Source organism: Podarcis erhardii (genome assembly GCF_964252035.2).
Source record: "Podarcis erhardii genome assembly, chromosome: 5".
In the NCBI taxonomy this organism is placed as follows: domain Eukaryota; kingdom Metazoa; phylum Chordata; class Lepidosauria; order Squamata; family Lacertidae; genus Podarcis; species Podarcis erhardii.
Genome location: NC_138509.1, coordinates 13,819,200 through 13,834,553, shown reverse-complemented (window position 1 = coordinate 13,834,553; position 15,354 = coordinate 13,819,200). Strand labels below are relative to the sequence as shown.

Below are 15,354 nucleotides of genomic sequence, written 5' to 3'. Positions count from 1 at the left end.
AGGCTCAGGGCCAGCCCTACCATTAGATACAGTGATAATACCCACCTCTGGTGGCAGGTGCTGGGCAACATTAATGGTGTCCCCCATCAGTGTTCCTCCCGAGTCTCCCACATGGCCTATTCTGCACTCACATGTGGCCTTTTGCCCTAAGTTGTGGTAGAGGACACTATCCCCTTCACCACAGTATTGAAATAATATTCAACTAGCCGTTCAGCTGGCTTCTGTATATGGAATGGGAGTGGAGGCGCCATCTTGTATTTTGCTTCAGTCAACAAAATGCCTTGAGAGATGGCTCTGCTTAGACTTCATTATGGTTGGGAAGGTTGATGAAGGCTGCAATCGTAGGAGTATTTACCAGGAATCCCAAGCAAATGCCATTGAACTTGGAAGGGCTTCCTTATGAGTAAACATGCTTAGGGACTGGATGAAGAACAGGCCATGGGCTTTAACAAAGCTTTCAGAATGTCAAGAATGTAACTGGCCAGAAAGGATGAAACTAGACATGAGGCGGGAAAATGCAAAAGCTATTGTGGGGAGGGGTGGGTTATGTAATTGGGACTGTGGCACTGGTAAAAGGGTAAAGGGACCCCTGACCATTAGGTCCAGTCGTGGCCGACTCTGGGGCTGCGGTGCTCATCTCGCTTTATTGGCCGAGGGAGCCAGCCCAGCGTACAGCTTCCCGGTCATGTGGCCAGCATGACTAAGCCGCTTCTGACAAACCAGAGCAGTGCACAGAAACGCCATTTACCTTCCCGCCGGAGTGGTACCTATTGATCTACTTGCACTTTGATGTGCTTTCAAACTGCTAGGTTGGCAGGAGCAGGGATCGAGCAACAGGAGCTCACCCCGTCGCGGGGATTCGAACCGCCGACCTTCTGATCGGCGAGTCCTAGGCTCTGTGGTTTGTGGTTAACACTCTCTCTCTCTCTCTCTCTCTGTGTGTGTGTGTGTGTGTGTGTGTCTCTCTCTGTCTCTCTCTCTCTCTCTCTCTCACACACATACACACACACACACAGAGAGAGAGAGAGAGAGAGAGAGAGAGAGAGAGAGAGAATGAGAGATTTCCTAACAAAAAATCACACGCTCTCCAAAGCAGGGGAAAAAACACAGGTGCCATATTTATTATATATTCTTGCCCGAGGGGGAAATAGGAACTTCAGGGCATGATTTTAATTGGGAAAACAGCATAAAGGAAAACAGTTAACCCTTCCCTCCTTCAGAGTCGCATCCAAACTGATTCAGAGAGCCAGACAGACACCCTGGTAGTTATTACATTTTTAAAAAACACTCACAGGAGATCTGATGACAAATCTCCCAACAAAGTAAAGGTGGCAGCCCACAGAAGCACGGGTTATCTTACAGCTCTTTCTCCCAAAGGACTAGTGTCCAGGTACTTTGATATACTCTGCCATGGGGCCTGTATCCCAGGGACTGCACAGTCTTGAGAACCAGTCTCTGAGACCCCTTGCATAGTTGTGAATCTGAGTAGTGTCTTCAAGACATAAACAAAACAAAACGAAGTTTGCCTCTCTGCTCATGTAAGACTTTCCATCTTGACAATTCAATACTGTACTCATGAGAATTCAACTCTAGAGCTCCTTTTCAGGAGAGAAAGGAAAGTCTCCCTCTTCCTGCTTCCACATTTCCAAGAATAATATTTTCTCATTAGCTACCACCGGAATACATAATTCTGATCGGATCAGGAAAGAGTGCGACTTTGGTGCCAGAAGTGAAACTTGCAGCTTTGTGCCACCATGAAGGAAGTGGACAAAATAATGATCCAAGTTGTGCTGGCTGACAAGGTCAACAGAGCTCCCTGACCCAGTAATACAGAGATGGTTTAACCTCTTTGTTGAACATAGATCTTGTAGACATTGTACATTTTCTCAACACTTAAGAGTTCTGCTGTGTGGGATTAGGCTTCACAGGAAGCAAAAAGACAGAGAAAAGCGAGCTTTGGGGGAAATGTGAAACAATAGAATAGTATCATGCTGGGGCTCTGGCAGACACAGACCCTCAAAGTGTCCCTATTTTCCAGGGATAGTCCCAGATTTACAGAAGCCATCCTGGTTTCTGATTTGATCTCCGAATGTCCTGCTTTTTCCTTAGGATGTCCCTATTTTCATGGGAGAAATGTTGAAGGGTATGGAGTTATGAGACCCCCGTGCCAAGGAGATAAGTAACTGTACAAACTTTAGAAGACATCCTCTATAGAGAAGGGTTTTTTTATGTTCACTGTTCTGTTTTTATATATGTTGGAAGCTGCCAAAAGGGCAACCCAGTCAGATGGGTGGGGTAAAAATTAATAATTATAATAAGGCATCCCTATTTTCATCAGAGATATGTTGGAGGGTGTGGGACTGTAGAAAGGCTCATCCCTTAAGAACGATGCTTTATATGTTCTAGATCCTTAAACTACACGGTAGAAAAGTTGACAACGAGCACACAAAACAACAACAAAAGTCATTTAGAAGACTAAAGGGGGAAAGACAGCATATGCAAGAGCCTCTACATAATGAAAGACACAATATATAGGCTTCAATATATACGTTGATCCTAGAAGTCGCCTACCCGAGTTGCGTGAATTTAGAGTATTTTGTATGATAGCAGAAAACAGACACAGCAAGTTTATCAGAAAATAGGTAGAACACTGATAATCATACCAGAATCTAGAATCTAAAGGAAGGACAGGGTAGGTTATATTGTGTTGCAGACCCTTCCAAGTTTTCCAGGGGCAGTCCCAGATTTACAGAAGCCACCCCAGTTTCTGATTTGATCCCAGAACATCCCACTTTTTCTTAGGAGATCCCTATTTTCATCCCGGTGGAGTATCGGGTCAGGTTTAAGGTGCTGGTTTTGACCTTTAAAGCCCTTTGTGGCTTAGGGCCCTCGTATTTATGGGACCGCCTCTCCTGGTATGACCCACAAAGGACCTTAAGGTCCATGAATAATCAGAGTTCAGAGGTCCCGGGCCCTAAGGAAAGTCAGATTATCCTCCACCAGGGCCAGGGCCTTCTCAGTGATGGCTCCGACCTGGTGGAATGTTCTGTCCCATGAGACCAGGGCCCTGCAGGATTAAATTCCTTCCACAGGGCCTGTAAAACAGAGCTATTCTGCCTGGCTTTTAATTTGAATTTAGCCTGATCTTTTATTCCCCTTCCTTCCCTCCCCTCCCCTTTTTATGAAGATTACCCGCTCTGGGATCCCACAGCTAATTCTCCACTGGTCTCCTCGCTTGCCCAAATAGGACTAATTTAGCCAGCTAGCCCTGGTGATCATCTAATGTTTATTGGATGGGTGCCCCCCTCAATTGATTTTTGAATTCTGAATTTATTTATTCATGTTTTATACTGTATTTTATGCTGTTTTTTGTTGCATCAATTAAGTGTTTTAAATTTGTTAACTGCCCTGAGCCCAGTTTTCTGAACCAGGAAGGGCGGGGTATAAATAATTTATTATTATTATTATTATTATTATTATTATTATTATTATTATTATTATTGAAATGTTGGAGTGTATTGAGTTATGTGACCTCCAAGCCAAGGAGATAACCTTTAGAAGACATCTGAAGGCAGCCTGTATAGGGAAGCTGTTTTTTAAGGTTTAATGTTTTCTTATGTTTTTATGTATCCTGGAAGCTGCCCAGAGTGGCTGGGGCAGTCCAGTCAGATGGGTGGGATATAAATATATTACTACTATCATCATGGAATAGGACAAACCTATTTTAATTGGAGAAATGTTGGGGGGTATGGTGCTGTTCTATGATAATAATAATAATAATAATAATAATAATAATAATAATTTATTATTTATGCCCCACCCATCTGGCTGGGCTTCCCCAGCCACTCTGGGTGGCTTCCAACAAAATATTAAAATACAGTAATGCATCAAACATTAAAAGCTTCCCTAACCAGGGCTGCCTTCAGATGTCTTCTAAAAGTCTGGTAGTTGTTGTTCTCTTTGACATCTGATGGGAGGGCGTTCCACAGGGAGGGTGCCACTACCGAGAAGGCCCTCTGCCTGGTTCCCTGTAACGTCGCTTCTCACAGTGAGGGAACCGCCAGAAGGCCCTCGGCACTGGACCTCAGTGTCCGGGCAGAATGATGGGGGTGGAGACGCTCCTTCAGATATACTGGGCCGAGGCCGTTTAGTAAACCAACAAAGTGCCCTTGTGAGTTTTCCAAAGTTACTTGGTTGATCACTATTGGACACAGGCAGCTAAACTAGATGAGCCTTTGCCAGGCATGGTTTGGAGAGGGGAGCGGCAGTATAGCTGCCATAACCTGTATATTGTGGTTTTGAAGTACCAAGAAGCACGCTCTGGAGGAGATAAGTTCTAGAGCTGCCCGGTGATTGAAGACAGAAAGGGGCAGATATTACAACTGTTCCTTCTTTGCTCCCACAAAGCACCCTGAAGTGATGCTTGTGTGAGCATATTGATCCCACCTCGGTGCTCGCACCCCCCCCCCCCCCGCAGCAGCCCCAGGAAGCAGTGATGGGGTGCAGGCAAAAGCATGGAAATAGAAAGCTATAAATTATTTGTGACAGGAAAGCAATAGTGCCGGAGTGCTACGCACAAGTCCTGTGTCACTATTAGATTCCTTTTAGCCTGATGACACTCTAAGAGAGGTTAAGTGTCTGGTGGAATCCTATACGTGGGGAGCAGGGCAGCCTGGGAGCAGAATGCTCTGCAGAGAGGGGTTATATCAATTCTCCAGGCCAATAATATTCCTTTCATTGATCACAGCCCAAAGTTCAAAAATCTCATTACAGCTTGGCAGACCTGGAACTTTTCAAAAATCAATAGGGTGATATAATGTATGTATACTTAGTAGAAATGTATCTATTCATCAGTCCGTCCGTCCAAAATCCGCCCGAGGGGTTCCGAACGAAGCCTACACATTGTATCATGTTTGGCTACGTAGCCATGTATTCGCTGTAATAAATGAGACCCGAAGTCTCCCTGGCAACCTCGGGTGACACACAATGAAGGGAATTTCCTGCTTTTGGTGTCATCATGGCAGGTTCTATTCATACTGCGGTTCAGCAGAGCTGCCCTCGCTCGACTTAGGGATTTGCACAGCTCTTTTGCTCCCAATAACTCAATTGCAAGCTTCTCTGAACTGTCTCCTGGACTAACTCAGAAAGCACAGAAGTTCTAAGTCCCTCTTTGAAGCTTCTGCACAGCTGCGTGAGCTGTGATTCGCATCTAAAAGTAAAGGGTCCCCTGACCATTAGGTCCAGTTGTGACTGACTCTGGGGTTGCGGCACTCATCTCGCTTTATTGGCCGAGGGAGCTGGCATACAGCTTCTGGGTCATGTGGCCAGCATGACTAAGCCGCTTCTGGTGAACCAGAGCAGCACACGGAAACACCGTTTACCTTCCCGCCAGAGTGGTACCTATTTATCTACTTGCATTTTGACGTGTTTTCGAACTGCTAGGTTGGCAGGAGCAGGGACCGGGGAATGGGAGCTCACCCTGTCACGGGGATTCGAACCGCCGACCTTCTGATCGGCAAGTCCTAGGCTCTGTGGTTTAACCCACAGCGCCACCCATGTCCCATGATTCGCATCTAGGACTTGCAATTTGTGTAACTGTTAAAAGGTTCCTGAAAATTTGATTCTGCTCAATTGCTGCATGTGGAGGGCAGATACCTCCTCTATGGTGACCCTTTGCCAACACCGTTCCCCCCCCAGATGGACTTAGTAGATGTGTGTTTTGGGCACACATCCCCAAAACTGTTGAAAGGAAAAAGACTTCCAACTAAAGATTCTTAAACTATATTGCTCTGGGGCCTGTCATTTCCCCATTTAGAAAAATATGGGTAGGTGACTGCTACAGGGGGCTCTCTGCACTTCACAAGTTTTACAACAAATCAGCACAGTGTTGTTGTTTTTAAACCCTAAGAAAAATGTTTGATATATTGGTGCAACAACAACAACAACAACAACAACAACAACAACAACAACAATAATAATTTATACCCCACCCATCTGGCTGAGTTTCCCCAGCCACTCTGGGCGGCTCCCAATCAAGTGTTAAAAACAATACTGCATTAAATATTAAAAACTTCCCTAAACAGGGCTGCCTTCAGATGTCTTTTAAAAATAGGATAACTGCTTATTTCCTTGACATCTGATGGGAGGGTGTTCCACAGGGTGGGCGCCACCACCGAGAAGGCCCTCTGCCTGGTTCCCTGTATCCTCACTTCTCGCAGTGAGGGAACCGCCAGAAGGCCCTTGAAGGAGGACCTCAGTGTCCAAGCACTGAAGAGGAAGGAACTGTATCACTTACTCAATGTTGATGTTACATATAGCTGGAATCAAAATTTCCAGTTTTGCCGTGAACATCCGCCACACAGGGTAGGATGAGAAGGTGAGCAAAAAGATCAAGTGATATATATACAGTACTGATATAATCCCCTGTGGATTATAACTAGATAATGGAAGCAAGTAATTCAACAAAAATCCATTGCAGATTAAAATACACCCTGACTTGTTTGGTGTGGACAGTTCTTTGCTGATTTTCCCCACCCAAAAAAAATATTTAAAAAATTAGACGTTTTAAAGTCAGGTAATGTGATGCCTTTTCTTTTCAAATATAAATGTCATTTCATGTGCCCAAATCAATTACTTCACGCATAGCCATGGATAATGTAATCACTACTGAAATCTATGTATACTACATCATAAATGACAAAACCAAGTATTAGTTTGCAACAGATAAGATGCAGGTCAAGTTCCAGTGGCAGACCAGAAGTGGAACCTGCTTATCAATAAAATATCTGCAAAAAACCCTTAAATTATAGCATTTATTCACACTGAATAAAATAACTTAATTATCAGTATACTTTTCTCAACACCACCACTCTGTATCCTACTAGTTAAGTCTACTGTATTCCATCTGCCACATACATTGGAGCCAATCCCCTATACAAGGGTTGTCTGTTATTTTCTGTTTATTGGCTATCTCAATTTGAGCACCTATTAGCAGACTGCACCAATTGCTGCCTATAATCGTCCCCCAAAAGGAGACATTGTGAGGCAAGTGAGAGTACGAAGGACTAATTCAAATGAAGTATTTCCAGAGATCCTCAATTGCCCAGCACATAAACCACATGTGGAAGTCATTCTCGTGAACAGCATGCTACTATGTATAAGGGTTATTGCATCTACTTAGCCTTTTCTTGAACCAAGTTATCTGGTTGAGGAAAATATCAAACTTTCCAGCCCTACAAAACTCCTTCTCGGGTAGAATGACCCAAAGGAGTGAACCTAGGACTTTCTACACACAAGCAGCCCCTCCAACAGTGAACTACAGGCAATACCCAATTTCTCTTCCACAAGAATACCTTGCATTAGTACATGTGAGCAAAGTTACAATGAAATGAATCTTCAACCTTCTAGATTTCAGCAGCGGTAGTGTGTTTGAGGACAGGGGCATTTGCAGGGAAACCAAAATGCTTGTTTATGAAGCTGTTGAACTACCAACCTTACTGTATGCTTGTGAAACATGGACCAATTATAAACGCCATCTCCAACTCCTACAAAGATTCCATCAACAGTGTCTCCAAAAAAATTTGCACATCACTTGGGAAGACAGGGTAACTGATGCCACTGTACTGGAAGAAGCAAAGATCACCAGTATCGAAGGAATGATTCTTCAACATCAACTTCGTTGGACTGGTCATGTTGTGCGGATGTCTGATTATCGTCTTCCAAAGCAACTACTCTATTTCGAATGGAAAGTGTAATGCTGGTGGTCAACAAAAGAGGTTTAAAGACTCTTTCAAGGCAAATCTCAGAAAATGTAGCACAGTGGTACCTCGGGTTAAGTACTTAATTCGTTCCGGAAGTCCGTTCTTAACTTGAAACTGTTCTTAACCTGAAGACCACTTTAGCTAATGGGGCCTCCCGCTGCTGCCGCGCCGCCGGAGCACGATTTCTGTTTGCATCCTGAAGCAAAGTTCTTAACCCGAGGTACTATTTCTGGGTTAGCAGAGTCTGTAACCTGAAGCGTATGTAATCCAAGGTACCACTGTATAAACACTGACAATTGGGAAACACTGGCCTGCGAGTGCTCCAATTGGAGGACAGCCTTTACCAAAGGGGTCATGGACTTTGAAGACGCTTGAACTTAGGACAAAGGGGAGAAACGTGCTAAGAGGAAGACACGCTTGGCAAATCCACATCGTGATCAACTCCTGCCCGGAAACCTATGTCCCCACTGTGGAAGGACGTGTGGATCCAGAATTGGCCTCCACAGTCACTCATGGACTCACTGTTAAGATCGTGTCCATGGAAGACAATCTTACTTGGCTACGAGTGATCGGCAAAGAAGAAGAGCTAAAATTCTGGAACCTCTCTCGCTCCATTCTACAGCATTATTTTGGCAGCCCCCGCAGCACAGCACCCAGGGTGAGTGCAGAGGTTGTGCTTACCTATAACTGCTTTTTCTGGATGCAGACTATGTCAGATCTTCAGGGTCCCTTCCAACTTTACAGTTTGATGGTATCTATGATTCTAACTAGCAGCTCTAGAGCTAACTTTTATCTAAGGGCAGATTCACACCATGCAGTCAGAGCACAGCAAACACACATTTACCATACCCTCCAACATTTCTCCAATGAAAATAGGCATGCTTATTATTATTATTATTATTATTATTATTATTATTATTCCCCACCCATCTGACTGGGTTGCCCCAGCCACTCTGAGCAGCTTTCAACATATATATATATATATATTATAGATATTTATTAAGGTTTTTTTTATAAAAGAAATGCACAAATAATAAACAACATTAGCTATATCATAACAAAATCTCATAACTTCTTTGGACTTCCTCACGTCTCCTGCTCCCACTTACATCGTTAATTTTTTTTTCAAGCAATTTTTTTGTTTACAATCTTATTTCCGCTCATTTAAATATAGTCTAACAATTCTCCAAAAGGTTTATGTTTTCCTTAATCTCACTTATCATCAGATTCCAATCTAATTTAGTGGTGGCCAATTATTTTATGATCAAGCATCCTTCTTAACATTCAACCAAATTACAATATTTTTGTAAATAAATCTTAAATTTCTTCCAATCTTCTTCAATCCTTTCTTCTCCCAGGTCTCGGATTCTGCCAGTCATCTCCGCCAATTGCATATAGTCCATCAGCTGCATCTGCCACTCTTCCAGTGTGGGTAGATCTTGAGTTTTCCAGTTCTTAGCGATGAGTATCCTTGCTGCCGTTGTTGCATACATAAAAAATGCTCGGTCCTTCTTTAACACCTTCTGGTCGACAATACCCAAGAGGAAGGCCTCTGGTTTCTTAGTGAAGGTATACTTAAATACCTTTTTCAACTCATTATATATCATTTCCCAGAAGGCCTTCACTTTAGGGCAGGTCCACCAGAGGTGAAAGAATGTTCCTTCGTTTTCTTTACATTTCCAACATTTATTATCAGACAAATGGTATATTTTGGCAAGTTTAACTGGGGTCATGTACCATCTATATATCATTTTCATTACATTTTCCTTCAGAGCATTACATGCAGTGAAGTTCAGCCCATTGGTCCACAACCTTTCCCAGTCCTCAAACATAATGTTATGCCCAATGTCCTGTGCCCACTTTATCATAGCCGATTTAACCATTTCGTCTTGTGTGTTCCATTTTAACAGCAAGTTATACATTCTTGATAATACCTTAGTCTTTGGTTCTAACAATTCTGTTTCCAGCTTCGATTTCTCCACCTGGAACCCTAACTTTTTATCATTTTTAAAGACTTCTTTAATCTGAGCGTAATGTAACCAGTCTCGCACCTTATCCTTCATTTTCTCCAAACTCTGCAATTTCCAATTGTCTCCATCTTTTTCTAATATTTCCCAATATTTTGGCCATTTGGCCTCCATATTGGGTCTTTTTCGGGCCTTAGCTTCCAGAGGGGAGAGCCACCTCGGAGTTTTGTTTTCCAATAAGTCTTTGTATTTTGTCCAGACGTTAAATACTGCTTTCCTGACAATATGGTTTTTAAAGGCCTTATTGATCTTAACTTTGTCATACCATAGGTATGCATGCCAAAGCTTTCAACATATATAAAAACATAATAAAACATTAAAAGCTTCGCTATACAGGGCTGCCTTCAGATGGCTCAGGGGTCAGATAACTCCATACCCTCCAACATTTCTCCAAAGAAAACAGGGACATCCTAAGGGAAAGCAGGACATTCCACTATCAAATCAGAAACTGGGGGTGGCTTCTGTAAATCCAGAACTGTCCCTGGAAAATAGGGAGATTCTGTATTACTTCCTTCCAAGGGATTCTGGGAACTGTATTGTTCAGGATTTTCAGAAGTGCAGTTATGTGAAGGGGAGGGTAAAGTTCTAGTTTAGCTAGGGTTGCCATATTTCAAAAAGTGAAAATCTAGACAGAAAAGTTATTGAGCTTTTTTTTCCAGTTTTGGCCAAAGTCGTTGAGCAAAATCACAAAAGAATTGGAATTTTTTGAGCTACTTCTGAGGGAAATCGGCAAAAACGACTGCCATACGTCCGGATTTCCCCAGACATTTTGCTGACTTCTGCCCAGACACTGCATGCGGTTCAGGTATTACAGATATGTCTGTGAAATTCCAGACGTATGGCAACCCTAGTTACCTTTTCTGGATTTCACCATGAGCTGTAAGCTGTGTGGGTTACTTACTACCTGTCCAAATATGTTGTGCCTTGCAGACAATGGAATATTTCCGCTTACAGATATCTCTCTCACACAAATATATAACACACACCCCTGGGGCAAATTGTGAGTACACAAGCTTTTATTTTTAATTTTTGCCTTTCATATTATCCTCAAGAGTTACCTCACGCCTAAGACTATGCTGCATTTGTGTATATGCAGCTAGGAGAACACAGCCTTGGGAAAATATTTCTCCTTATTTCTATGTATGTGCAGGACATTGTGTGTGTAAGAAAGAATTATGAAATACTAAGTGAATGTGCCGTCTATCCCATTGATTTTTCAGACTCCAACTTGTCTTTCATCTCTTTCCTTTTGTTATCCTGGGGGCATGGCAGCAAGCCCCTATTTTAAATACCTTTGCTTCCTCCCATCTCCTCCTCCCCCTCTCCTCCAAAAAAGTGTCAATATTTTATTTGGATTTTTAACTTCACTCCATAACAGTTGCTTGACCTCCTGACTCGTACGAGTCACATAAATTCTGAGACTTTATTCAGGAGCCATGTTCCCGCTATTGAATAAGCAATTTGGGAGGATGAATTAATGACTTGTGCTGTTGCTGGAAAGTCCCTGAAGAAATATTAAAATTGCTTGCAGACTGAATCAATACTCACTGAACACTGAGCATGAGGACTTGGGTTGTTTTTATGGCACAACAAACAGAAGCATTGGGGAAAGGAAAGGGGGTCCCTGAATACCCCACAAGCACATTCACTTCTTCCCTCAGCCTTCTTCAATATCAGCTGATTCACGCTAAGGTCAAAGGTCCTGTGTCCTGGATTTGAAACCCAGGACAATAATCCCTCTTCCTCTTTCCACAGCTGACGTCTCTTGCAATTGAAGGTCCATTTTCTTAATGCGGGTGGGGGGCTGTACAGGATCTCCCTGACACTGATGCTGCTCAACCCCTGGAGCCCTTCCAGAGTTTGCTCTTAGGAAATGGGAATATTTAAACTGTCTGTATGTGACAGGTGCAGGCGGCTAGAAGCAGTAAAGGTGGATCCCATTCTGAAGGTCAAGGAGGGCTGCCTTGGGCCTGTTGGAGGAAGCACTGCTGGGATGTCTACTGATTTGTAGCATTCTACAAGGCTGGAAGGGACGCGGGTGGCGCTGTGGGTTAAACCACAGAGCCTAGGGCTTGCCGATCAGAAGGTCGGCGGTTCGAATCCCCGCGATGGGGTGAGCTCCCGTTGCTCGGTCCCAGATCCTGCCAACCTAGCAGTTCAAAAGCACATCAAAGTGCAAGTAGATAAATAGGTACCGCTCCAGCGGGAAGGTAAACGGCGTTTCCGTGTGCTGCTCTGGCTCGCCAGAAGTGGCTTAGTCATGCTGGCCACATGACCCGGAAGCTGTACACCGGCTCCCTCGGCCAATAAAGTGAGATGAGCGCCAGAACCCCAGAGTCGGCCACGACTGGACCTAATGGTCAGGGGTCCCTTTACTTTTACCTTTAGAAGGATCTAGGCAAGGCATAAAAGCATAGGAACCTGCCCTACACAGAGTCAAAATATTGGTCCAAGCTGGGATGTGCTTAGCAGCTAGGAGAAACTATATTTATTAGATATTGTTCTTCCTTCCTCACGTTTGTGAGTTCTGCAGAGCACTATCCCTTTGCAGCTTAAAAGAGAACCTTAGATATGGTACTTTCAGCCTTCCGGTTTAAGTAATCCAGAATGAGAAAACAACGCCACTCTCTGCTCAGGCTAACAGTGACCTTTGGGACAGTAAGTTACAGCTGCCTGAGTCAGTAATCGAGTTACCAAGACATACTTAAGCCTAGCTTAAAAGTCTGACTTGCAGATGTTCTCGCAATGGTGGAGAAGAGCAGAAAGAGTGTGTGCCTAGGCAAGGAGAAAAAAATGACAGCTTCACCCTGTTCCTGTTGGGGTACAAAGGGAAATGATCTCACAGAGTCCTCTCTAGCAAGTTGAAACCCAAAGGCAGCTTGGCACACCCACAGCTCTGCCCTCCAAACCTTGCCAACATTTCCTGCTCACTGCCCCACCCCCCGCATTATGCTGCCTGAGAGACCTGTTTCCTCCTGTCTAAAAGTAGGGCCGGCCCAAAGGGCAGCATCTTACCCACAACTTGGGATTTAGCTTAGTATATGATCACCTCTAATACAAAGATTTGCTTTCCTATGGGCATATTAAATTGGCATGGCCTTGGCATGATCTCCCCACCAACAATGGTGTCGCAACGGGGGGCATGGGGGCACTACGCTCCAGGTTCCATGTCTGTGGGGGTGACAAGAAGTCACCCCGCGGGGGCTCACGGCAGCGCAAGCAGCCATTGCGCCACTGCCACTGCCTTTGAAGGCTTTAGCCGTGAGCAGAGGATCCTGGAACAGGCAGCAATCTGCTAAGTTAAACGCATTTGCAGCGTCGCACGCATGCACTGTACGTAGGAATGACAAATGTGCTGTATAGCGGTTTGCGCCCGCCCCGGGTGTCCCTACGCCTTCCTTCGCCCCTGCCCACCACAACAGAGTTAACAGGCACGAAGAATAAATGCTGCCATAAGCATGCGGTACGCATAGCCCACTAAAATCCCCATGATTCCTATAGGGGTTGCACAGAACTAATAGAGAGAGCTGGACTGCCTTGAACAATCATCATCTCCAAGTTAGTTCTCCAGTAAAATGGCAATATAACAGTGGCCTACTTTCCAGGGTTGTTGTGAGGATGGTGGGACTGCAGCAGACCCTCCAAGCGTCCCTATTTTCCAGATTTAGAGAAGCCATCCCAGGTTCTGACTTGATCCCAGAATGTCACACTTTCCCTTAAAAGGTAAAGGGACCCCTGACCATTAGGTCCAGTCGCGAATGACTCTGGGGTTGCGGCGCTCATCTCGCTTTATTGGCGGAGGGAGCCGGCGTACAGCTTCCGGGTCATGTGGCCAGCATGACTAAGCCGCTTCTGGCAAACCAGAGCAACGCACGGAAACGCCATTTACCTTCCCGCCGGAGCAGCACCTATTTATCTACTTGCACTTTGAGGTGCTTTCGAACTGCTAGGTTGGCAGGAGCAGGGATCGAGCAACAGGAACTCAACCTGTCGCGGGGATTCGAACCGCTGACCTTCTGATCGGCAAGTTCTAGGCTTTGTGGTTTAACCCACAGCGCCACCCATGTCCCCCTTAGGATGTCCCTATTTTCTTTGGGGAAATATGGGAGGGTATGGAATTATCCAACCCCAGAGCCATCTGAAGGCAACCCGGTATAGGGAAGGTTTTATTTAATCTTTAATGTTTTAGTATGTTTTTATATATGTTGGAAGCTGCCCAGAGTGGCTGGGGCAACCCAGTAAGATGTGTGGGGTATAAATAATAAAAATATCATTATGGAATGGGACGTCCCTGTTTTCATCGGAGAAATGTTGGAGGGTATGCTGCAGCATGTTGTATATGTTAAAAAAGTTATATATAAATGTAATTCAGTTTAACCAATGTCCTGGCCTGGGGCTCCAGCCATCTCGATGCAACATTTGATTCCCCACCCTGACTTCCTTGTGTGTTGAGGTCACTTTCCAATCAGTTAGTGAATAAAGGCACACTTTCTCTAGTCCCAATGCATGTTGTTTGTGACTGTTGTCCTGGAATTCCTTGGCAAATTTGTACTATGGCTGTGTACTCAAGGAGAGGTCGGGGTGTCCCCCCCATTTTTTCTTTTAGTCTTGTCTGCCTAGGCAGCCGTTACTGTATGTTAATACCTATGGCTGCACTGCTGCATGCCTATGTGGCAGTTTCATTGATCCTATCAATATTATTTTGTAATTCCCTCTTCAACATTGACTTAGCAAGCAGTCCCAGAGCTCCTGTGTATTGAATAATGATGTCAGGGTTTTGTAATAGCCTCTTGTCAGCACAGGGAGTGCATTTGCCTTTCCTGTGTCTACAGCTGCGATAATTTTATTTTGTGATGCTCGTTGTGTTCCAGAAATTGTACTACAATGGCTTTGTATCGCAACCCACGCTACCTTCTCTGCCGGGGGTTGGGAGACCATGCTGGAAAATGCATGCTCACATTTATAAACAGCACAGCATCGAGAGATGTAGGCATCTTTTTCTGTAATCTGTATTCGTATTTTAACCCCTGCCCCCCACCCCAGACGCAAACACACCTAAATGAGACACTTAGGCCTAGCCAAACACTGCACTGCTATCTAATTGTGTACATTTTTATCATTTGGTCTTGTGTACCTATGTTATCATGCTTCCTGTGTGAAAAGGTATACGTCCATGTTGACATTCTGATACTGAGAGCCTCTAAAAACTGACACTAGCAAATGACTTAGTAATAAACCAAGCACTGCCCTGGTAAGCTGCAGCCTCTGTGATATACTAAGTTTGCAACCAGATAACTACACTTTGGTGAGGCTGAACTAAGTCCCATCCAAACAGCCAAACTTAACATTTGCTAAAAAGACTACAAGTACTGCCAGATGAAAGTGAAGATGCACATGCAGATGAATGAATGAATTAGTATTTATCACTGTAGAGGAAAAAGACTGTCATTGGACTATGGTAAACAGTGACGATTGCACCAACCGGTACAGGGACACGGGTGGCTCTGTGGTCTAAACCACTGAGCCTCTTGGGCTGGCTTGCCAATTGCAAGGTTGGAGGTTCGAAT

General features: G+C 44.3%; 1 protein-coding gene across 10 annotated transcripts in view; it reads right to left on the bottom strand.

Moving 5' to 3' along the window:
- PAX2 (paired box 2) overlaps positions 1-15,354 on the bottom strand; it is a 138,208-nt gene that overhangs the window by 81,395 nt on the left and 41,459 nt on the right. The window contains exon 1 of one of the 10 annotated variants that reach the window (XM_081864360.1): positions 4,829-4,946. The exons of the other annotated variants lie outside the window; for them this stretch is intronic. Within the exon in view, the coding sequence (XP_081720486.1) occupies positions 4,829-4,911 (83 nt within the window). The 5' untranslated portion in view covers positions 4,912-4,946. Of the gene's footprint in view, positions 1-4,828; positions 4,947-15,354 lie in introns of those variants that run through there. 10 annotated transcript variants of the gene reach the window in all.